Source organism: Ctenocephalides felis, unplaced genomic scaffold, assembly GCF_003426905.1.
Source record: "Ctenocephalides felis isolate EL2017-DRISC unplaced genomic scaffold, ASM342690v1 CF-g0.4_SCAFFOLD_01886, whole genome shotgun sequence".
NCBI classification, from domain to species: domain Eukaryota; kingdom Metazoa; phylum Arthropoda; class Insecta; order Siphonaptera; family Pulicidae; genus Ctenocephalides; species Ctenocephalides felis.
In genome coordinates, this window is record NW_020538040.1 from 68,991,080 (window position 1) to 69,016,383 (window position 25,304).

The 25,304-nt window shown below is 27.8% G+C and overlaps 1 protein-coding gene across 1 annotated transcript in view; it reads right to left on the minus strand.

The window, feature by feature from the left end:
* Positions 1-25,304, minus strand: part of LOC113375268 (uncharacterized protein KIAA1109) — a 62,223-nt gene that overhangs the window by 30,160 nt on the left and 6,759 nt on the right. Inside the window, 38 exon segments of the mRNA XM_026615210.1 lie at positions 2,121-2,396; positions 2,590-2,755; positions 3,717-3,928; positions 3,996-4,160; positions 4,228-4,402; positions 4,485-4,690; positions 4,875-5,015; positions 5,145-5,235; positions 5,413-5,538; positions 5,629-5,790; positions 6,807-6,987; positions 7,053-7,158; positions 7,907-8,183; positions 8,488-8,592; positions 8,654-8,829; positions 10,403-10,607; positions 10,884-11,027; positions 11,793-11,930; positions 12,620-12,758; positions 12,826-12,958; positions 13,172-13,354; positions 13,700-13,802; positions 14,059-14,229; positions 16,649-16,856; positions 17,064-17,206; positions 17,276-17,380; positions 17,462-17,645; positions 17,963-18,141; positions 18,241-18,379; positions 18,716-18,922; positions 19,225-19,347; positions 19,408-19,592; positions 19,656-19,755; positions 21,694-21,842; positions 21,911-22,030; positions 22,810-23,004; positions 23,122-23,346; positions 24,069-24,191. Of these exon segments, the coding sequence (XP_026470995.1) occupies positions 2,121-2,396; positions 2,590-2,755; positions 3,717-3,928; positions 3,996-4,160; positions 4,228-4,402; positions 4,485-4,690; positions 4,875-5,015; positions 5,145-5,235; positions 5,413-5,538; positions 5,629-5,790; positions 6,807-6,987; positions 7,053-7,158; positions 7,907-8,183; positions 8,488-8,592; positions 8,654-8,829; positions 10,403-10,607; positions 10,884-11,027; positions 11,793-11,930; positions 12,620-12,758; positions 12,826-12,958; positions 13,172-13,354; positions 13,700-13,802; positions 14,059-14,229; positions 16,649-16,856; positions 17,064-17,206; positions 17,276-17,380; positions 17,462-17,645; positions 17,963-18,141; positions 18,241-18,379; positions 18,716-18,922; positions 19,225-19,347; positions 19,408-19,592; positions 19,656-19,755; positions 21,694-21,842; positions 21,911-22,030; positions 22,810-23,004; positions 23,122-23,346; positions 24,069-24,191 (6,166 nt within the window).

Below are 25,304 nucleotides of genomic sequence, written 5' to 3' on the forward strand. Positions count from 1 at the left end.
GCTAGTATATATATATATATATATATATATATATATATATATATATATACGTGCCGCCCGCCAAAAAATTTGAAAATTTAAATTGGACCGTGTGTTAAAAAGGTTGCTCGCCCTTGTAGAGCTTCGAACAAAGAATCCAAATGTAATAAAAAACAAAAAAGTTTATATATATATATATGTATATATATGTATATAAATATATATATATATATATATATATATAAGTAATAATATATAAATAATATATAAGTCTATATTATCTTCCTCCTATATCATATAAAATCTTTTAGTTTTTCCATTGAATGACGGTCTCGATGAAGACCGAAATGTATGGATAAATGAAGTATTTCAAAACTACTTTAGTTTTTATTTTTACTTGGTGTTACGGCTCGATTCTAAATAACTCATCAAAATATATATATATATATATATATATATATATATATATATATATATATATATAACCGTTAACCGTTGAACCGTGCGGACGTGTTTTTTGAAGTGTCGTAATGTCTCTGACACATTTAAATATTTTGGAATCGGATTCCAAAAAAACCTACAACTGCTGTGAAACAAAACCTTCTGCAAGTGTGGGTGTTTGTAAGAACTGTGGCAAAATTTACCATGTGAGTTGTGCCACAAGAAAAGGTTTTAAATTCATTGTTGGAAATTTGATACAGTGCTGTGAGGTGAGCAACTTAAAACAAACAATTACCGACAAAAAAACAATAATAGACGATAAAATGACAATAATAAAGGATAAGGAATACATAATTCAGAATCTTGAAGAAAAAATTAAGATGCTGCAATTATTGAAGCCAAATGAAAAGAATAAAGAAGTTTCGTCAGCTGCACCCAATATTGATAGTAATACTGAGAAAGCAGCATCTAAGAAGCCTAAACATAAATCTACCAATAAAAACAGTGCCAATGCTAATAAGGTCTCAAAAGAACAGGTGAGTGTTGCAGTAGCAACTGCTTTAAAGGAATTAGACAAGCGTAGAAGCGAAACATTCCGAGATGCGGTTGCCAACACGGAGCTGCCTAATCAATCGACCCAAGCTGAACAACAATCAATTAAAGCAAATGACGATGGAAACTGGACTTTGGTCCAGAAAAAGAAGTCGCCGAAACGAAAAAACAAAGCCATAGAAGGAACAAATGTGAGCACTACTACACTGGCGGGAGTTGTGAGGAAGGCTCACTTGCATGTGTTTCGCCTGGCACCGGAAACATCGACGGAAACTCTAAAAAATTATTTAAATGAGAAAAACTTCAAAAATATTGAATGTGAGAAAATGGCCTCTAAACATCCGAAAACATATGCCTCTTTCAAGGTATCCGTTGCAGAGAGTGAATTGGAAAGAATAAAATCTCCGGATGTTTGGCCAAAAGGAGTCTGTGTGGACCGTTTTTTATTTCATCTGGGAGAAAAAACGAAGAAAAATTGTTAAACTGGTTTAATATATAATGTCCTTGAACATTCAATGTTTATCCAATAAAACGGAGGCATTAACAAAAGTTGTCCATGACAATAAAATAAACATTTTTTGTTTATGTGAACATTGGCTTGGCAACGAGCAAAATCGACCTATATACGTGATTTTCGGCTAGTCAGCTCATTCTGCAGTAGTATACATATGCACGGAGGTGTTGCTATTTACTGTCGGAAAACGATAGAATGTGGCGTCGAAATTTACAACAAGCTTCCCAATGAATGGAAATTTAAAAGCAGGACTTGTTTCAATGCGACTGTCAAAAAACATCCTATAGATCAACCTATTTATACAATAAATTAATTCTTTAATCTAAGTTAATTATTAATTGTCATTAGGTTAATCTTGAGTTGTTCATAAATATCACTGATATTACTATAGTTATATTGTAATATTGTGATAAAAATAATAATTGTATTGACGTAAATTGTAAATATTGAATTTAAATAAAGTATCTATCTATCTATCTATCTATATATATATATATATATATATATATATATATATATATATATATATATATATATATATATATATATATATATCTACATATATATATATATATATATATATATATATATATATATTTTATACACATTAAATGCTGTATACAAAAAATTGTACCTTCATTTAAATTGGTATATCCGAGTTTTCCTTTTACTGTTTTACTAGTAGATCTTAATTTCTGTGCCAAACTCTGCGGTCGTATTCGGAAGCTAGGCGATTGAGAAGTTGGGGGTTGTGAAGTAAAAGAACAAACCTTTTGAGCACTAACCGAGTGAGATATCACAATATCAGAAACTTGACTATTAAAACTTGATACAGGAGCGTCAAGCATTATAGATTTATCTAAAGATCCAATTAACGTATGGGAAGACAAATGATCATTATTTGCAGACACTAAAAATATAAAGATAAACATACTTTTAAACAATATTATAATAAAAATACATTTCTTCACTACAAAATTCACATATTAAGTATTAAATTATAAATTTTAACGGACTATTAGGGCAATATTTCGAAAATTACACACCTTTTATTTTCAATATTTAATTCATTATAAAAAATTCACAAAAACAACATAAGTTACCTAATGAAGAGGCCTCTCTGGGTTGTGCAAAGATATCTTCAGATATGCCATTTTCAGTTGGCATTTTCATATCAGCATGCTGTTCTCTTAATTCATTTTGAGTATTTTTAACATTTTGATACATATTGCTTATTTGATGAAGTAAACGAAGAAGGGGCATATTTATCTAAAAATATGTATTTTCATATACAGTTTATAAATTATATATTATACAGTAAAGTCTGTGTACAAGGACATTGAAGACATTAAAAATATGCAATTATTTATAACGTTTAAATTTAATTTATAACACTTTAAAAATTATTTTTAGGAATGTAAACATTTTTCATAAAAATAAGTTTAATGAGCAAAGCAAAGTTTATTAGTGTCTTATATTTAACTAATAAGTAAGTAATAAATAAATCAAATTTATCTGTATCAACACTAAAAAATAAAAAAATCACTGATGCAATGAGTGATGAACCGGCTCACGCTATAAAAAGTGCGTAACGGCACCCATTTTTAAAAATTTCAAATAATTTTTGTAATTGAAATACTATCTATAATCTCATAATATTTAGGAAGTTTGATTTCACCACGCAAAGCTCCATCACAATTCCAGATGAGTAAACCTGAGATCCTTGTAAGATAAGCAAATAAGTTTGAACATAATAAAATATTTCTGGGTACTATTATATATAATTACGTGTTCAACAGTACTTATACTTTTTAAATTATAAATGATTTAGAAAAAATATATATATAATATTGTATTAAATTAGTTGGGTTAAAAAATATTATCAATATATAATTAGCTAAATATTATTTTAAATCTTTCATCAAATCATTTAATTGAATATCAAAAAAATCTAAAAAAACTACCATATTTGCAATACTTTTAAAGGCAAACATTACAATAAGTGTACATAATAGTGCTTTATTAGCACCCATTGCAATGTTTATATATAATCACTTTGATTTCACATTGAGCTCTTAAACTTATTAATTTTGTTTTTCAATTATTGGTTGCCATTTTTCGTACTTTATATAGAAGTTAAATAGTTCATAAATTTTTGATCGATGGCAACTTTAAAGTTGAAGCAAATTAAACTATTTAAATTATAAAAATTTAAATAATGATTACAAACCTGTTGCGAAATATAATTAATATTCAAACTAAAATTCAATATTGTTGAGGTATGTTTTCGTAACTGTCCTCTAGACAAGTATAGGACACTCTGTCTTCGAACTGCTTCGTCTATGGAAACATCAGCTACTTTATTTAATTCCAACTGTACACCCATTTTTTCACAAACAAAAGCTGGCGTTTCTGGTGAAATTTTTAGTATAAATTTGTGTCCTAGAAGATAATTAGCAAAACATTCATAATAATTTCAGCATAGCAAATTATGCAATACATATCATACCTTTTGATTTTGTATTAAACTTGGATTTTTTCTTGTCAGTTTTGCTTTCACTAACTACAATATCTATTCTCAACATATCTATACTTCCAATAAGTGATAATTTTGTCCCAAGTGCATCCAAGGATGATAAATTATCTGAATAGGTTAAATATTAGTTTGCTTTACCTTTTTTACCAGCCAAACCTATCAAAACATATTTTAAAATAATTATCTATATTTTATAACAGTTTACCTTCACTAATGTTAGGCAGCATTTTCTGTGGCATCACTCCTAAACAAGTTAGCAGTGGTTCAAATATTAGGTGTGCATCCAGAAGTTTTAATGAATCATGAATTGGATACATATTGACCCCACTAGCAGCCATATTATCAATCAGAGGTTCGCGTACGCGACCGGTTTTAGCCATCTATATTGGGATATAATTATTTAATCAGTTTCCTAATAAAAAAACTTAATTTTAAATTTCTTAATAATATGTGCAACTTTACCAAGTCTTTAAATTTATTATCATAATCTTCTTTTGTATCTTGTTTTGCCATCCAACTATAAAGATCTTCTCCAAACCTCGTTGCAGATATTGAGGCACTCCTTTCATTGCTCACTACAGGACTTGTGCAAGGGTTATTACCACTTTCACCTGAAGAGCAGACGCTTCCTACAGAACCATGTTGTTCTTCTCGCAGTGTCCCATATCCTATAATATAAATATTCAACCAATTCAAAATCATGCTAAAAAATCTTATGAGTGAATGAATTCTATATTCTAATATGAATCAGCGAGATAGGACAATAGTTTTCTCAATTAATAAATTACAATAAAATCTCTGTCTCTCTGTCTCTCTGTATATATATCCAAAGTAATTTCAATTTTAACTCACCAGTTCCTGATTTTAGACTTGGCGACGTTAGTACTCGATCAGTAACACCCTCTTTGCATATGTTTGGTTTAATGAAATCTGCAGATATGTTTACTGGCACTCCATTCATTGGTTGCAATGGTTCATTTAGTTCTTTCATTACTATAAAAAGTTTGAATTGTAGAAATATAAGTTCAAAGAATTATATATATATATATATATATATATATATATATATATATACATATATGTAAAATTTCTATGATTTAAAAATAATATAAATGGTGTTACCATATTTAGATTTATTATTATTGAGTAAAGTAGCACATTCATCTGTCATTTCTGTACCTTCGACTTCAGTCTCATCAACGAACAAATTTTCCTGAAATTTAGCATGTAAATTTCTATTTATGATAATTGCAATTTTTTTATATATGGGCACAAAAGTAAATTTTAACTATTAATATTGCTACAAAATTACTTGTTTTAAAATCAAAGCATTATCATTTTCAAAGTAAATAAAGAAAAAAATAATAAATACTTTGTATCAAATAGTTACCTCATCAGTCTCAGGCATAGAGATTGTAATATTAATAGGTCGTACTAATTTAGTTTTATATTTATGTTCAAGTAGTAATGGAGTATATAAAACATTTTTCCACTGTCGACTTAATACAATCACGCCCTAAAATTTGAAAAATTTAAATAGATTACATATTTTATTGATAAACAACAATATTTTCTCTATGTAAATTAGTGCGCATATATTACATACTTCTCTGAGTGTAGACAGCAAAGGTAATTCTGATTCTCTCAGATTGTTTTCAACAGCTTTAACTTCGCCAAGAAGCACATATTTTTGCAAAACACAGCACAACTGACAAGACGGATCTTCTTGCAAAGTTTTTGCAAGTGGTGTTAGTTTACCATATCGGCTCTAAATTAAAAAAATAAATGAATTTGTGAGGCACCAATCTTTTAATCAAATGGAAAATGAAATAAATATATAAACATGAAATATATATATATATATATATATATATATATATAAACCTATTAACTATAAACAATATTTTATATTATTTTTATTTAATATTATTATAATACCAATCGATATCTTCTAATAAAATAAAATTGATTGTGATGATGTACTGGAAAAGGCCTGTGTGAAATGGAGCGAATCTGCAATGGAAGCAAGGATAGGTCAGGAATTAGGAAGAGTAGGTTATAATATAGTAATTCAAAAATACATCATAAATAAAACTTCAAATAGAATTAGCTAAAAAACAATATATTACATATTTAAATAGTGATAATTTTTTCAGTTCATACACACATTAAAGTTCTATACCAAAAGAATTAAGTAATCAGAGCACCAATTTAACACAACAGTTACTTCCAATAACACTTTAATTATTACCATTAATTAGCTTTGTAATAATTGTATGGATGTCTGAAATTGCTTATATATTAAATGTTAAATATGAGCAATACAACACTCAGTTTTTTAACACACACTTTAATTAATAATTACAGACGTTTCGAGACCATGGCATGCCCCATCTTCAGTGTAATTTCAAAAACAGTTACTTATATACTACACATTCTTTAATATTTTATTTAAATTACATTTAATTTTTAATAAACAAAAAACACCAACTATTCCTTGCAATGCTTGACTCTTTACAAAAAAAAAGGTTGTTTTTGAAATTACACTGAAGATGAGGCATACCATGGTCTCGAAACGTCTGTAATTATTAGATAAAGTGTGTGTTAAAAATCTGAGTGTTGTATTGTTCATATTTAACATTTAATATTCGTTCCACTGATATCACAAAATTTTATGACATATATATATATATATATATATATATATATATATATATATATATATATATATATATATAAATATATATATATATATATATATATATATAAAATGTGTGTGTGTACCTTAACGGGAATATGTATAGAAGGAACATCAAGAGCATCAGCCATGAGACAAACTACTACAGCAGTTCTGCGTCTATACATAGATTTGCACATAGTCATTGTTTTTATAAAAAATCTATTACTTGGATTCATCCAGGCATTGATAGCTGAAGAAGCAGTACTTAGAAGATTCCAATCCAATCTAAAATCATGTGTAAAATACAAAACAATAATAATAATATTATATAAGAACTAAGTAGTATTTACCTAGTAAAGTCTAGCTTTCTAGTAATAGGTGCTCTGGGTGGTGCAGCAAAGTTAAACCATACCGTCTTGAATTCAATCACACATGATGAAGTTTTTCCATTGTCATCTATCAAATGTATGAAAATAAAATTCGATTACAAAAAAGTAAAACTATAATTTTTTTATGTAGAAGTATTTATTTTTATGTAGAAGTTTTCATTTGTGGATTTTATAATACAATTATAAATATTTATGTTATAATTCAGATATATATGTTTCATTATTTCAATAATTTTGATGTTGAAATATGTGAGATTAAATCTTCAAGGCAATACACCAAATACAAATCAGAGAAATTTATAAAATCTTCATTATTTCCATATGTTTATTATTTCATATATTATCGTATGTCATCTTTAGTGGACTACAAATTGAAAGAAACAGAATATAAAATAACTAAACAATGTGACAATAAAACATAAATAAATAGTAATATAGTGTAAAGGCTTACATGCAAATTGGAATGTTCCTAATTATTCAACGATAATAATAATTCACAATAGCATTACTAAACCATTTTTTGTCAGAAAAAAAAAAACGATTTTAAGATGTAAGTCTTTACACCATATTACTTCTGTATATATTTGTTTTAGTGTTGTTTTATGTTTTATTTCATGGTTTAGTTATTTTATAATCTGTTTCTTTCAATTTGCAGTCCACTGAATACGTAAGATAATATATTGAAATGTGTGAAAATAATAAAGATTTTATAATAAATAAGAGATACACAGTCCTGAAGATTTATTCTGACATATTTCAAAATTAAAATTATTAAAATAATCTTTGTGTGTAATATACCATCATAATAGTGATACCTTTTAATACAGTACTATTTTGATTATTAGGTATTTCAAATCCAATACTATTCATAGTGTTCTTCCTGTAACTTGTTGGAGTAGGAGCCGTACTTAATTGGCCATTGTGATAAGACTTCTGTTCAGGCATTGGAGTGCTACTTGAAATGTTCTCTAACTTAGTATTATCAGTACTCTGTTTTGAGTGTACTGAATCATCATAAAATACTTCACTTTCCCTGCTTTTATTACCGTTTTGACCATTTTCATTATTGTCACGCTGGGATCGTTTCACAATCTGAAAATATAAATATTGTACACAATATATATATAAAACTAAATGCAAATTAACGTGCAAAGTAAAATATCCGCTGAGGATGCATTTACATTTAAATAAAAAAAAAAAAATAAAAGTGAACAAAAATAACGGTAAAAATATAGTCAACATAGTCAACAAAGTTTAGTGTCAATACTTTCAGTGGATATATCTTGCATGCACTAAATGACACATAATAAATTAAAATATACTATTCTTTTTGAAATGTAGAATATTACATAGATTTAAAAATATGCATATACTATTATAATAAAGTAACAAATACCTTAATAGAAACACCTTCCAAACCACATTCAAACATTATAAACCCCATTGAATTGTCCAATAAGTTACCATTAGAACTTCCAATGTCAGTGGCAAATGTTTTCAACTACAATATAAAAAAAACTTTTAAATAAGAGTACAGAACAATATAAAAAAGACATATTTACAGGAGTATTTTCAGCTTGATTCATTTGCTGATAGAACACTGATGAAGGGACAGCAGATGATATCCTCACGCATGTGAATAAAACGCGAGAGCAATGTGAAGGAATTGACGTAATAATCGCATCCTTTAAAATCGAACTCTCATTCCGTAAACGTCTAAGCTGTGTATGTATTCTTCCTGGAAAACAATTTATTGGAAGTTGTAGAAACTATGATGTGCAAAAAAAAACAACAAATTTATCAATAAAGAAATCAAATAAAGCAAATGTATTCTGAAGATCCAAATTTAACTATATATATATATATATATATATATATATATATATATATATATATATATATATATATATATATAGAACCAAACAATAAAAAAATGAAGTGCAATCCACATGTTTCAGCTATACTCCTATATCAATATTAAAAATAAAAGCAACATTTATGCATGATATAAAGTTATAGTATACTAAACTATGTAATAAAAGTATTACAATTGTTTTATCAATATAGACATAAAAATAAACTAGTTGGCATTGGTATTTTGCCTTGAGGCAAGTTACATGAACTTCCCGAAATGTATAAATAATCGATTTAATTAATAAAAAAATAAATTAACTTATGATTAACATAACATCATACACAGTTACATAATGAGTTACATATGAGTGACATAACAAGCACGTTAACTCGGAGTAATTTTAATTTTAACAAACGTCAAAAAACTACTCATTTTCTCAAACTTTGATGAATTTTTAAAATTAAACTACTTGTCGTAAGGCCGTAATATTTCAGTAAGTTCTATAAGGCCATGATATATAACACCAAAAAAAGTTCCATAAAAATCGGCTTAAATTTTTTTTTCAACAGTTAATTACAAGAAAACGGTTCGGTAGATTTTCACCTAAAACTAATCAGTATTATTCCCAACTAATATCTTTCGAACAGTTTTTGATTTTTTAAAATCGATTTGGTAGTATGAGCTTAAATGTGGATGAAAGGTTTACCACTTATTTCCAAATTACAAAGAAACGGTTTGGCAGTTCGTCGCACAAAACTGATGAACGATAGTGCTCATTGAGATACATCGAATGGCTTTTAAATTTCTGAAATCGGTTCAGGTGTTTTTGGGAAAACGTCGATCAAAGGTCTAATTTTGACAAATGCCAAAAAAATGATACTAATTTTTGCAAACTTTGACGAATTTTAAAAATTAAACGACTTGTCGTAGAGCCGTAATATTTTAGTATGATCTATAAGACTATGGTATCTACCGTCAAAAAAATAATAATAAAAATCGTCGAAAAAAAAAATTTTAACACGTTATTACAAGAAAACGGTCCGGCCGATCTCTACCAAAAACTAATCAGCACGATTCCCAACGAATATCTTTCAAAAAATTGAATTTTCAAAATCGATTCAGAATTGCGGGCTAAAACGTGGACGAAAAATTTTTCACTTTTCTGCTATTTATAAGGAAACGGCTTGGCCGATCGTCGCAACAAAAGTGACAAACAATAATCCTCATTGAGATACATCGAATGGCTTTTAAATTTTTGAAATCAATCCAGCCATTTTTGAGAAAACGTCGATTTACGGCAAAAAATCTGTTCACACACACACACACATTTTTTCCAAATTTGGTCTCATTCGATTCAGAATGGCTTAAAACGTCGAGAAAACATAAAATTAGCAAATCGGATTTTTTGATGAAAACAAACTTCTCCTTCGCGAAGTTAATAAAAGGTTTTACCCACCAACATTTAGTGTAACAAGTAATTCTTCTTGCTGCATTTCGGATGTTTCAATATAGTCTGGCTCACTTGGTAGAGCATCTTGGCTCGCTCTACTGGGCAGATTCCCAGATATAAAGGCGCGCGGACCTCGCATTAACCCCGTAACTTTCTTCAATCCCCGATTTGGAGCAGTTGGTCTACTTAAAGTCTGTACGACTTCTTTCGCCTAAAAATAATATAAGACTAACTTTTAAAGATTCTGCACTCTAAATATCTACACTGCATATTGGAATGCAATTTACACATAACTATGAAATATTTATTGTATTTATATCAATCAAAAAAAATATTTTATTCATATATTAATTTGCATAAGGCTGGGCAAAATAAATTGATTCCAATGAAAAAGAAATATATAAGTAGAAATATACAAAAATTATAAGTAGAGATATACAAAAATTATTATAAATTAAAAATTACAAGCTATACAATGTAAGTTCACCTGCTTGCCAATGTGACACCTTAGCGTTACACTTTCAAAACAAACTGCTAATAGAGAAGCACAAGTCAAATCCTGTATATTATCTAGAGCTGCGAAGGAAATCAGTTCTTCAACTACTGATGTTTGAAATATGGTAATATTTATCTGGCAACAAAATAGAAAAAAGATTTCAAAATCACTTGGTTTTATATTATAAAATTCTGTTAAAAAAAGTTCAATGTAATTTTGCATGTAATTATTATATCCTTATATATATATATATATATATATATATATATATATATATAATTATATATACATATATACATATATAGACATAAAATAAAAGTATATATATATTTATATATATTTTATTTGAGTTTAAAAATTGGGCGTTACATTCAGTTGATGAAGGCTAAGATGCTAGTCGAAACATATGGATAAATAATATATATCAACATCAAATCCAAGACTATACAACAATATATTATGTATATGCATGTATATACATACAGATATACATGTTGGCATATAATGTACACAACTCTTGAAATAGTTAATAATTATGATTCAAAAAAGAAATAATAAATTAAAACATGATTAATTTAATAGATTCAATAATTAATAGCAGCATTATTTACTTAATATTTATTTTGCGCTTGAACTTCATCAGCATAAATCAAGCAATTAAATTAAATGATTATTCTAATAATAAGATACAAGTTTTAATTTAAAATTTTCCTAATGATACTTGAAAGAAAACTATAGAATATAGTAGAATATATGAATAATGAAATAATAGTGATCATTATTATAGCAAAAAGACAAAAAAAAAGCTCTAAATTTCAAAATTCATACTATCACTAGTATTTATTTAACTTTCGATTAAGAGTCGCTTGTGTGAGGTTTAGTGGCATTCAATCTATATACCTTAGGAAAAATGATAATTCCTTGAAGCTGTGTTGATATGCATTCTTCATACACATTAGTCTGAACATATTCCTCTTTTGGTCCTTTGCCACTAGTCATTTGACGTTCAGTTGTACTGTGTTTAGAATTGCTATGTACCTGTTGATAAATATAAATTTAAATATACAATAGGTAGTATTGCTCTAGGGCAGATCTGTGAGCTGAGTTAAACTCACAGTTAAAATTTTTGACAATTATCAAGTAACATTTTTTAAAAGTTAATTACAAAAACACGAGCCGGCCGATCTTTATCAAAAACTAATCAGCGCGATTCCCAACCAATATCTTTCAAACGGTTTTTGAATATTTGAAATTCAAATTGTGGTGATTTAGAATTGTGAGTTAAAGAAAACGTGGACAAAAAATTTTACACATTTTTGGTAATTACAAAGAAATGGGTCGGCCGATTGTCACGCAGAATTGTGAACCGCTAGTCCTTCCTCATCGAGATACATCGAATGGCTTTTAAATGTTTGAAATCGACGAAAGGTAAAAAATCGTCTCACGTACACATACACTCAGCCATACATACATACATACATACACACACACTCATTCGATTCAGAATCGCTTGAAACGTCGAGATAACAAAATAAGCAAATCGGATTTTTCTTCTTCGGAAAGTTATTAAAAATTAAGAATCGGTCACAACAAATCTTTCCAATGGAGACATTTGTATCTAGACACTCATTTCATATTGCTACACTTTATTTATATGTATTTTATATATATAAAATTAATAACAATATGATTCAAAATATGTATCATTCCATAAATCAAATTATTACCTGAGACCAATAACTCAATGATTCATCTTTCTTTAATATATTAGCATCTTGTACTTTTCCTACACATGATGCATGCAAATGATTGACTACAGTAAGAAGATGCAAACTAGCCATTGTTGGCGTCAGGCTGTCAATCAGCCTGGAAAATAAATATAGAAATTAAGTAGAGTCATAGATTGAACAAATATAAATTAAACCATATAAACCTTTGCAAGCCTTCTAGCACAAGTGGAGTTATCATAACATCTACTCCCCCTTTGAAGCGCACAATACAAGTGCTTCGTGATACTGCTTCTGTTTGACAAGCTAAAAATTCTCTATCAGAGTTTGCTCCTTCACCTATATTAATAAGTATATCTTAGTAAAATATAAATTTGAATGTGCCTACATTCATGTAGCATTTCTTTCTTTCTAAACCAATTCTTCTTCACAAAAAAATAGTTCTAAATAATCCACATTAACTTTGAAAAATTATGCTTAAACTTAATTTCTATAAATATTATTATTGTTGTATAGAATTAAGCTTGATTAGAGCAGGTAGAACATTTTTACCTATATGATCTGGCTCTGATTCACTGCTAGCCGCGAGCAAAATAGAACTATCCCATGTATATGGATGAGATTGCACGCCTTGAGGTGTTTTACGATTGGTAGGCGATGAATCACTCCTATCCACCATGCGCAGGTTTGAAAGGCCTTCGACCATTGTATCAAAATGCGGTAAATATCTGGAGCCTAGTAGTCCAAATTATATAATAGCATTGCATACATTAATGAGTCAATATTTTCTTGGTATAATATACATATAGTCATCAAATATGGTAATGTGATTATAAAGTATGCAAGATTTATGTGCAACCACAAAAACTCAGTTACAACCTTCCTTAATATAAATAAATAAAAGTAATAGAAAAAAGAAAAATAATAAGTAACAAAAGTAATCTTAATAAGTAAGAAAACCTACTGGAAAATGTAGTAATAAACTGTAAAAATGTTATTTTAATCTAAAATTCAGCAAAGTATTTTTTCCTACATGTCCAATAATATGTTATTATATGCAATATTAAAGTGTTTATATACCTATGTAAACCATGCATCCCTCACTATTTTTTCTAAAAACTGGCATTGAAAAGGCATCTGTTCCAAAAGGTAATGAACTTGTAGTCCATTTGGAGCACCGGACCTGCATGTGTGAATACATACATTAGTTTTATTAGTTTTATATGAATATTAATATTTTAACTCAATTGATAAGATTTAGTATTGAACAAACATTATTTGCAGAAGTTATATTTTAAAATAATTATAAATACAAAATATGTATAACTAATAATAGCTGTAAGTTGGTAAGTGATAATTTAATACAAGCAACGAACGACTTAAATATTACACCCATATGATACTTGCCATTTTTTATAAAGACATAAAGCATATCATACCTGTGCTAAATGTGTAACATAACTGGCCATAAGAAGCGGCGAATCAATAATAGGTTTATTTCCTTGCATGTGTAGATTAACTAATGTGATGTCCTCTTGTGATGACAAAGCCGATATAAAAGAACTGCTTGAAGCAGATTTTGAATCCGATGAATCCATTTCATGGTTATTCTGAAAACATGTAAAATGTACTTTAGCAAACATTGCAAAAATGTCGTATAAATTAACAAATATGTCTATCATTTATGTTTCGATCATATATGGCCAAAGTTAAAATTTAAGTTGCCTTCAGTTATGAATGCTTTTGCTTTTTGAGAGACATTTAAATAACCTAATTTAAAACATGTTTTAACTGATAATGAGTTTATTTTCATATTTAGTGCTACTATTAAGAAATACAGTATATGCAAACAACAGTGAACAATCAGTTTTAATCATTAAAGTAAAAGATTGCAAACATATTTTATCGCGACTTATATAATATATTAAATAATATAAAATATAACAATCATTTCTACTTAATAGCTCATTTAATACCTCGCGGCAATCTTCTATTGTGCTAACATGAGCAACCATAAACCCTGTACAATTTGGTGAAAGGTTTTTATAGATGAGAAATAATAATGGGCTAAGGATTGATCCTTATGATGACTTGCATGATTTGGTTCAATTTGATTCGAATTAGACATCGGATGATTCACAATCGGCTTGATTTCAGTGATCATTTAATTCAAATTGATACAGTGAGATCCCCGCATAACGTACGCCTCGCACAATGGACGATGTGCATAACAAACTTTTTTCGCTTCACACAACGTACTAAATTGTTGTCATTAGTAGTCAAAAAACACATGTTGCTTAAATTAATTCAAAGAGTGGACCTTACAAATTTTTGCTCCGCTGTGAAAATATACTTGCTAGAAAAAAACTGCCGACAGTTTGTTTTCTAAATGCCTTAATTATATGTAAAAAAAATCTTATTTTCTATGACCACATTGCAAACTACAGAACAAATTAATGCTATTTTCATATATTTGTATGAAAAAAGAAACTTTCTCTCAGAGCGAATTAAGTACGTAATGTGGTGTATCACTGTATATATATATATATATATATATATATATATATATATTTAATCACATTATTCAGAAATTATAAATAAAATATTACTTTTTTATCTTACATATATTAAATATGTAATACAGTTTTGATAGTATTTTCACTTGTGTGTTCCTCAGTTCAAATTAAATTGCATGAATACAGCAATCTCCTATTTATGTATATATATATATATATATATATATATATATATATATAACATACAATTTAAAATTGTTGTAATATATATATATATATATATATATATATATATATATGTATATATATACGAGGTGTGTTCAAAAAGTACCCGGAATTACTAATAATTAAATTTCGCGGGTCTGGAGTGTCTGATTGTCAAAATTTTTTTTTTATTGTGTTGGTATACATGCCCCTAAAGTATGATGAAATTTTCAGCTATATTCACTGTTTACTTTGTCTGTGGTAGTCGCTAAGGTTCGACGTGTTTTTCTGAGCTCGGCGATTTTTACAATGGAAGAATTGAAAAGTCAAAGAATTTGTATTAAATTTTGCGTAAAAAATGAAATAAAGTGTTGCAAAGTGCAAAAATTCACCAGATATGGCTCCGTGTGACTTTTTCCTATTCCCAAAGTTGAAGAGACCCATGAAAGGACGGCGGTTTTCCTCGATTGAAGAAAATCGCTGAGAGTGCTCAAGGACATATCAAAAAGTGAATATCAAGGGTGCTTCGAAAATTGGAAAAAACGCTGGCATAAGTGTATTATATCTGGGGGGGACTACTTTGAAGGGGACCACATTAATGTAGACGAATAAATAAATATTTTTTTGAAAAAACGAAAATTCCGGGTACTTTTTGAACAGACCTCGTATATATTTTTTTTTGTAGATCTTCGAACAAAAAATCCTAAATCTTATCAAGATTATGTTTCTTGACAATGTCCTGAAGATGGAACGTACCTAGTTCCTAAACGTCGATAGTAAATAAATAAAGAAATGGTTTTAAAAAAAACTTGTTTTTTTTTTATTTATTACTTTTTGGATTCGTTGTTGGAAGCTATATATATATATATATATATATATATATATATATATATATATATATATATATGTATATATATATTTATTAGCTTTATATGAGTTTTAGCTCTTAATATTAACTTTTAGATAGTCCAATCAAACTTTGTATGGAAATAAAATTTGAAAATTGAAGCATGGAAAAAAATTTGAAAATTGAAAAAAAAATTTTTGGGAAAATTCGACGCTCTGCAAAATTTTTTAAAAAATTTTCATTCTATTTACATACAAAACTTTGATTGAATTGCGCTCTAACTAAAAGACAATATTAAGAGCTAAAACTTTCAGAGAATTGTTTTTTATCAATTTGGAACCATTTGAGCCATTGGGAGCAAGGAAATTCGAAAATGTCCATATTAAGGACCACCCTAATATATATATATATATATATATATATATATATATATATATATATATAATAAACATAATAACATACCAAAGTGTCTTGTTCAGCAATTTTTCTATCCATAGGATAAAGAAAAACATTTGAATTGATCTCATGATCGCTGCAATGAGTTGTATGTTTCGTTGCTTTCCTACCAAATTGACAAACTCCTGAAATACCATCAGGAACACCCAACTCTCTCTTAACCTCCATCTTTTTGTCTAAGTTTGTAATACTCAAATCACTTGCACATTTTTTCCTAAAATTAATAGATTTATTAACATTCACAAATAAGAAAATAACAAAATTTAAGTAAAATTTTTATGTAATCAACTGCTCAAATAAGTTTGTTATAGCACAAAAATCCGATTCGTTAAATGTAGTTACTTGAACTCAAAATGTTACTCATAATTTGTTTATATATATTTTACTTAAAAAGCGGTACTAATTCAAAAGTATTATATACCTATTATTTCCATTAAGATTAAATTGATCTGATGTCAATGCAGTATGTCTTAAACTAGCAGTTCTACTTGCTGTTAAATCTTCATCTGCAGAGAAAAAAGCTTCCGAATGACTGTCACTTGTCATAGAAATTGTTCTTTGAACCTTAAAATAAAACAAATAATTTATCAAATACTAAATTAGCTGCGTAAAAATATTTTCATCAAAATTTACATTTTGCCTAAATTTTTCTGAACAATCGGATCCTACATTCAAGAGTAACTCTGATTCCAAAACATTGCTTGTTTCTCCATTGTAGTCACTGCCTTTTATTGTAACCTGATGAATAAATGCAAACAATTATATATATATATATATATATATATATATATATATATATACATATACATGATCACTAACTTCATCAGAGCCAATTCCAAAATAATCAACAGCAAGTCTAGAATCAGATGCACTGCTTTTGGGGGCATTAGTTTCTTGAGATATCTGTAAACTTGAACTCAATACTCTAGTATCGTATTCATTGCTGGGATCATTCTCTTTCAATCTTCCGTAAGGCACTTCACAAGCTTTGGCAGCATTACTTCTAAAATAAAATAATAAAAATAAATTATGATATTATTGAAGTTTGAACTGTACCAAGTATTAGAGAAAACTAAATCAAAGCAAATTCTATTAGAAATTGAAGAAATTGATTATTCTACGTTTAGCTAACAGTCAAATATTAGGTGTACCTGAACATTGAAAACTCACACTAGTTTCAATACAGTTTAAATTGAATAAAATTAGACTTGATTTTATTGCAAATTTGTAAGTACAATAATTTCGTTATTTTTATTACTTATCAATATTAGAGAAAAATATTCTATTATGAAATAATTCATGGTGCAAATCATTTCGAACCTTGCAGAAGTACATGAGAACCGTCGTCCTACAGCCTTCCAATCATCAGAGTTACTAATTGATGAAAATGATTGCTTAGATGCATTCAATTTATTATTTAGACTAGTGATATCATCCAATTTAGCTGCTGATCTACATTCCTTAGTTGACATTCTGTTGTGTAACTTAGCATCTCCTGACTGATTTAAAAAATAGAATTAAATTTAAAAAAATACAATTATAATTAAAAACTATAATTAATATCAAATTGAAGTCTTAATATTTAATATGGTTTTAACCTTTTGACTTTCTCTATGCAATGTATATGATTCTTGTAATATTATATTGTTCGTATCATAAGGAGCAGTTCGAAATATTAGCTGCCCTTCATGTAGAAGGCTTTGACCAAATCCAATATCTTCGTTTGGTTTATTTATACTGAAATAAATAATTATTAGTCAATACTATCATCTTATTTTTTTACCTAAAATTTAAATGGCGATAAAACAATATGAATATATTTATTACTTGTACAAAATGAAAAAGAAAACTTGTTAAACAATTTTTAGTTATCTAAGTTTTAAGAATGCATAATTCATGTTTTTGAAAAAAAAATGATTCATTTTTCAATTTTGGCATAATGGTCAATCTATAGAGAAGCTATGTATTCTTTGCTTGAAACTCATTTTATTTTTAATAATATTATTTTATAGTAAGTTTAAATAAATACAAAACTTAATATTTTATACAGTATAAAATATATAATAAACTTACCAAAAAACTGCAACATTAATTCCATCTTCTTTGTCTTGTGGTTTTGGTTTAAAAAAACATGCACCATTTTTATTACTGCCAAAGAAAGCACAGCCACCAAGACATCCGCAATGGGGATTTTTTGAATTATCTTTTGAGACACCTTCATCTTCAGTGGTCCACAGAAACCATAAGCGCTTCGTCTTTTTATCATGTGTTCTTAAAAATCTTAAAAATAAAACAAAACTGTATTTTTAAGAAATATTGCTTGCAATTTTGGGAATTTGATAAAATTATACAATTTATAATGCATCACATTTCATATAAAGTTAATTGTATGTGAATATATATTTTTACAAATTTATATATAAGATACAAATATACATAAGATAATTGCATTAAGCTATTTGTACAAAGCTTTTTAAAACAAAGATCCACAAAATGAAGACAGAAAATAAAGACTGCTGCTTTAACTAAAGCAGATATCAATTGACATAAGATTCCAGAATAAGAATATAATATGATCATACTTATGTTGAACAATATGTAAACTATGATCAGGAGAAGGCAAAGAAGTTGCAGCCTCTATAATAACAGGACCAAAAGTCATGAATCCCACTTCCAGCCAATGTTCAGACAGTTCATGGCAACTTCTGAAAATTAAAATAATAATGACTAACTTGATCTATGAGTTGTGAGTTGTACTGTTTTACCTGTGTTCCTTATAAGTATAATTAGATCGACCACTGCTAGTAGTATTTGTATTGCTATATGAATTACTGAAATGACTATCAGCAGATATAAATTGCCTGATCAATATTAAGGGCAGCATTCCTGTTATACCTGATTTTACTTGATGACCATGCAAATTACAAGTAGAAAATCTAATAGGAGAGATCTGCAAAAATATGTTAGTAACACAACTAACAATGCACATCATTGTAAAGTTTTTGGTATTTACCCATGTATGTAGTGCAGTACCATGTTCCACTAAATACATATCTACAGCATCTATCGCCAGTCTAACCATTCGGTATTTGATATCTTCACTTGATGGACATCTATAAAACATAGTTTACAATAAAAAAAATTGAGATTGAAAGATTATAAAATTAGAAGCTTCTCTGTTAAAAAATATAAAATATCATGATGCCATTATTAGAATCAAAATTAAATAGTTTCTGAAACATATAATAAAACCAGTAGTGGGGTGGGTGGCATTGTGCCTTAAGGCAAATTGCTGAAACTTCCTGTACCGTAACGAAATGTTAGAAGAATACTGAATGTTTTCAAATAGATTATTATAAATATTGTAACATTGTCTAATATTTATAAGAATTATATAAACTGAATTGCAAAGTTGAAATTATTTGTGAAGTATATTAGAACTATAGTCAGAATTAAAAATAAAATCTGAATTATTTTTGATATACAAAAAATTAAAAAAAAAAAAAAAAAGTTGAAACAATTTTTTTTTCTTCCAAAATCGATTATTTTGTTAAGACAAGCAGAAAGTTCTTTGAATCAATTAAATCGGACGCTTAGTTCTCTCAAAAACTGCCATTTTTTGTACATTTAGCTCTGTATCTTCGAAATGGCTGGGCCTGCCTATGCGAAAAACTAATAACCACTTCTACCAATCATTACTAATTGAATGTTTTTTAGATCATTCAAATCAGATGCTCCGTTCTCTCAAAAACTCGATTTCTAATTTCTGCACTCTTTGCTCTTTATCTCCGTAACTGCTGAACCTGCCTTTGCCAAAAACTAATCAGCACATCTCCTTATCAATAGGAATCGAATGTTTTTTGAACCATTCAAATCGGTTGATCCGTACGCCCGAAAACGTGGACGAAAAATTGTATCCATACATACATACATACATACATACATACATACACACACACACACACACACATCCATTTTTTCTGAGGTATGCCAAAATGTTCAGAAACCTTCAAAACGTCGAGAAATGTAAAAATTTTCAATTCCGATTTTCGTCCCATTACAATAACTTACCCTACGGGAAGTTAACTAGTGGTGTATGGCATAGTGCCTTGCGGCAAATTGCTGGATTCGAATATATTATTATAAATACCGTTGATATACGGATGATAACGTTTATATAAGTTTACATGAAAAGTGAATGAACAGAACTTAATGAAGAGGAGTTAGGAATGAAGGGTTCATATTTCTAAGAATTTTATAAGCTGAATTGCAAAGTTAAAATTATTCATTCCAAGTATAAAATTGAGCTTTAGAATTTCTAAATAAAAATTATTGAAATCGGATGCTCTGTACTCCCAAAATCTTAATTTCTATTTTCTGCCCTTTTTGCTCCATATCTCTGAGACGACTGGACAAACTTTTACCAAAAACTAATTAACACATTTCCTTATTAATAGGAATCGATTGCTTTTTGAATAATTCAAATCAGTTGTTCCGTACGCCCGGAATCGTCGACAAAAAATTGTATCCACACATACACACACACACACACACACACGCATCTATTTTTTTCAAAATGTTCATAAACCAGAAATGTAGATATATTGGATGATTACAATAACTTACCCTACGAAAAGTTAGTTAAAAAGATGCAATTAATTTATATTTCTAATATTACTTAAATTTTTTGCTATACTACACTACTACTGAAAAGATTTATATACTGAATAGTTAAAGTCATTCAGTGTTTACTAATACTTTTACAAATATTCAGATAAGGATTAATTTCATCAATTTAATTATAAATTTCATATAATTAAAAAACAACACAGTGTAATTAAAGATAATACAAAATGATATATTATATTATAATATATATATACATATATATATATATATATATATATATATATATATATATATATATATTTAAAATATATTTATATATATTTCAGTGAACCATTCTTCACTTACATGATATTAAAAGATTTTAAATGATAAACTATAAATTTACTACGTCATTACTAATAAAGTAAAGCTTATGACAATACCTGTATCGAATTTCATTAATGGAATGTGTGCACATATCAGATGCTACACCATGATGGCAAAGTCGCACATTGCTTGGTGGCCTCAAACAATTCTCAGCATCAATTACTAATAATACTAATGTTTCAAGCCCAGTAATTATATGACACAACTAAAATAATAAAATTAACTATTGAGATTACTATTTAATCAAACATGTATACAGTATAAATGACAAACCTGTGGCATAGTAATTTTTCCAGAAAATTTGCCAAGTTGTGCTTCAACTAGCCAGGCATATTCCAACGTTTCATCATCCAATGAACAACCTTCATTACTAAACATTGCATCACCACGAACCTATAATAATCAAAGGAAGCATTTATATATATATATATATATATATATAATATATAAAATATATATATATATATATATATATATATGATTTAGTAGTTAATTTTGATGTTGAAATATGTGAGTGAGTTCTTGAGGGCGATACATCAAACAAAGAAAAGCCAAAGATTTATAAAATAATCTTTATTTCCAAACGTTTCGACATTCAATTTAATGTCATCATCAGTGGATATTATGTTGGTTGGTTACATATAGAGAGGTGTACACAGCACTAGAGATTGGCACTAACATTTATACAACTAACTTGTCAACACTATGCATTTTTTATATATAGTTTTTTTTTTATTTTTAGATATAAAAAATGCATAGTGTTGACAAGTTAGTTGTATAAATGTTAGTGCCAATCTCTAGTGCTGTGTACACCTCTCTATATGTAACCAACCAACATAATATCCACTGATGATGACATTAAATTGAATGTCGAAACGTTTGGAAATAAAGATTATTTTATAAATCTTTGGCTTTTCTTTGTTTGATGTATCGCCCTCAAGAACTCACTCATATATATATATATATATATATATATATATATATATATATATATAAAATTTCCAGCATTCTATTCAATTATTAAATAAAAGTTATGAATTTGTCCAATGTATACATTTGTAAATAATTATATGGTTTTACAAATTAATAATAGAAATTGAAAAAAAAAAAAAAAATTAATTTTTTTTTTTCAAATCGAGATGGCTTACAAGAAATATTTACTCAAATTATACCTGCAACGCAGATAGCATTAAATGACCTTGTTGCAAATGTTTGTCTTTGTTCATCCTCACATTGTTATCTGCACAAATTAAAAATGATGGTGATAGCAAAAGCTGTAATCTAGTTTCACGGAATGTTTTGTGCATTTCAAAACCTAAGCGTTCAATTATTATCACTGGACATGGAGGGTCCTCAGGATTGCAATTCTAAAATATATAATTAATTTTATTATATAAATTAAAGATTGAATAATATGTAATTAGCAATATGAAATAACTGTTAATAAAATTTTGATTGTATACATAATATATAGACTACGTTACCTTTACTAAGTGAGCTTGAATATCATGCATTGTTATAGTAACAACAACATCTAATGGTCTGTACATTCTTGGATCAAATTGATTTTTCTGCATTCCGTGAAATTCTACATTTATTTCAGGCACATTAGCTGAATTATCTGAAGAATTCGAAGTGTTTTTTTCATTTTGTTGTGTACAGTTTTGATGCATGTCAGTAAATGTTTGACTGTCACCAAAAATATTTTCCTAATAAAAATTCATCAAAGATTAATTTAAACATCACAATGTTGTAAAACAAAACATCACAATAATATAAAATTGTTTCTATGCATAAAATAAAGTAAAGGGTATGAACGTGTTTGCATCTGCCCCACACCCATTTAAATGAATTTGATGCCATTTTATAGGTCTTTTCGAAAAAAAATCTGATATATCAATTTTAAACAACCTAGCTCATCATTTGATCAAAATATCATTGAAAATATGCAAACTGTAAAAGACATTGACAAACAAATAATGCTATTCTATTGCCATTGATCTGGACTATATTATTAATAACAAATAGTGTTAAATAGTTATTTATTAGAGCATATAAAAGTGAAAAAAATATGTTCTGAATTTTCGGGTAGTGTGGTTGTTTGGATTAATTTTTAATTAGCATTATTAGAATGAATATTCTATTTTTCTTGTACTATCCAAAATTTTCTATTCCGTGTGGTAGAATACATTTAAAAGTTGAAAAAATCTGAGCAAGTACACAACTCGTGCTCATAGTCGTCTGTAACACCAATGTAACACCAATGTAAGTCGTCTCTCAACTGTATAAATATAACATAGTATAAGATAAATTAATAGCCATATCTAATTAAAATTGAATTGTACTTCATATTTATTTTAAAATTTGATGGCTTCATTTTAGATATTTTCATATAAATGTAAATTTTTTAAATTATTAGTATTTTATATACCTTAAGATGAATAAAGTTTCTAAGCACTGATCCATATGCCAATAGAACTGAAGGTCCAATTTCTAATTCAACTGATATTTTATCTGGAGGAAGGGCTTGGGGATCAAAATTTTTGGCTCCAGGCTGGAAATAAAAATTATTAAATAAGGTCAAATTGTTTTCTGTACAAGTTAAATACAATTTAAAGACAGCCAATAATAATAATAAACATCACATTTTCCAAAAGTTGAAGAAGCGGTTATTTTCAGTAAAGGAATAATTTAATTTAAACAAATAATGTTAATATTTAAGTTATAATAAAATTCAAGAAATTAGTATGGTCAAATATCAAACCTGAAAAAAAATTAGACAAACTAGAACACACATCATACAAAATGTTTTAATATGATTTAAGGGGGTCTTCTTCCTATGTGATGGGTTGAAAAAATCGATTTTTTTCTTTTTTCATATTTCGGTAGATTAAACCTTTAAAAATAACATATTAAAATTTCAAATCGATATCTCAAATAGTTTTTGAGTTACAGCCATTTAAAAAGTATACATATAGTATATAGTACAACGATCATTTTATCTTTAACGCGTTTTTCTCAAAACTGTGTTTTTCAAACTTTCCTCCATTGTATCTCAGAAACGGCTGGACCGAATTACTTGAAATTTACAGGGCACACTCAATATATTTAAACGCATGAAATGAACTATTATCAATCGAAAATTTTCAAAACTTCGATTTTTTTATAGCAAAATACAAAAAAAAACGCCTAATTTGCAACTTTTATTTCAAATGTTTATCAAAAATCCAATTTTTTTTATATTCATTTGATTATAGGTCATTCCGCGCTTTTAAGCCTACAAATTAAAACGCCGTTTATTTTTTTGTTTCTGATAAGCCGATCAGCCGGAATCGTGGAGGAAGTGGGTCTTTTTTTCGAGGCGGGGGTGTTCAGAGCGCTGTAACTCTAGTTTGACTGAATATTTTTAGCTGAAATTTTATATTTATACTGTCCAAATATGTGTTAATTAATGATAAAAAACTTGAAACTCTAAATATTTACTGGTCGTAGAAAAAAAATCCTAAAATATCCCTAAAAAACAGGCCGTCACATAGGAAGACCCCCTTAAATATGAGAGAAATAGTACAGAAAAATAAATATATTAATAATATTTTACAATTATCTTGGCAATTTTAATCATTAATGTTTCCATATTAGCATTAAAATTTGGCTATATACTTAATAA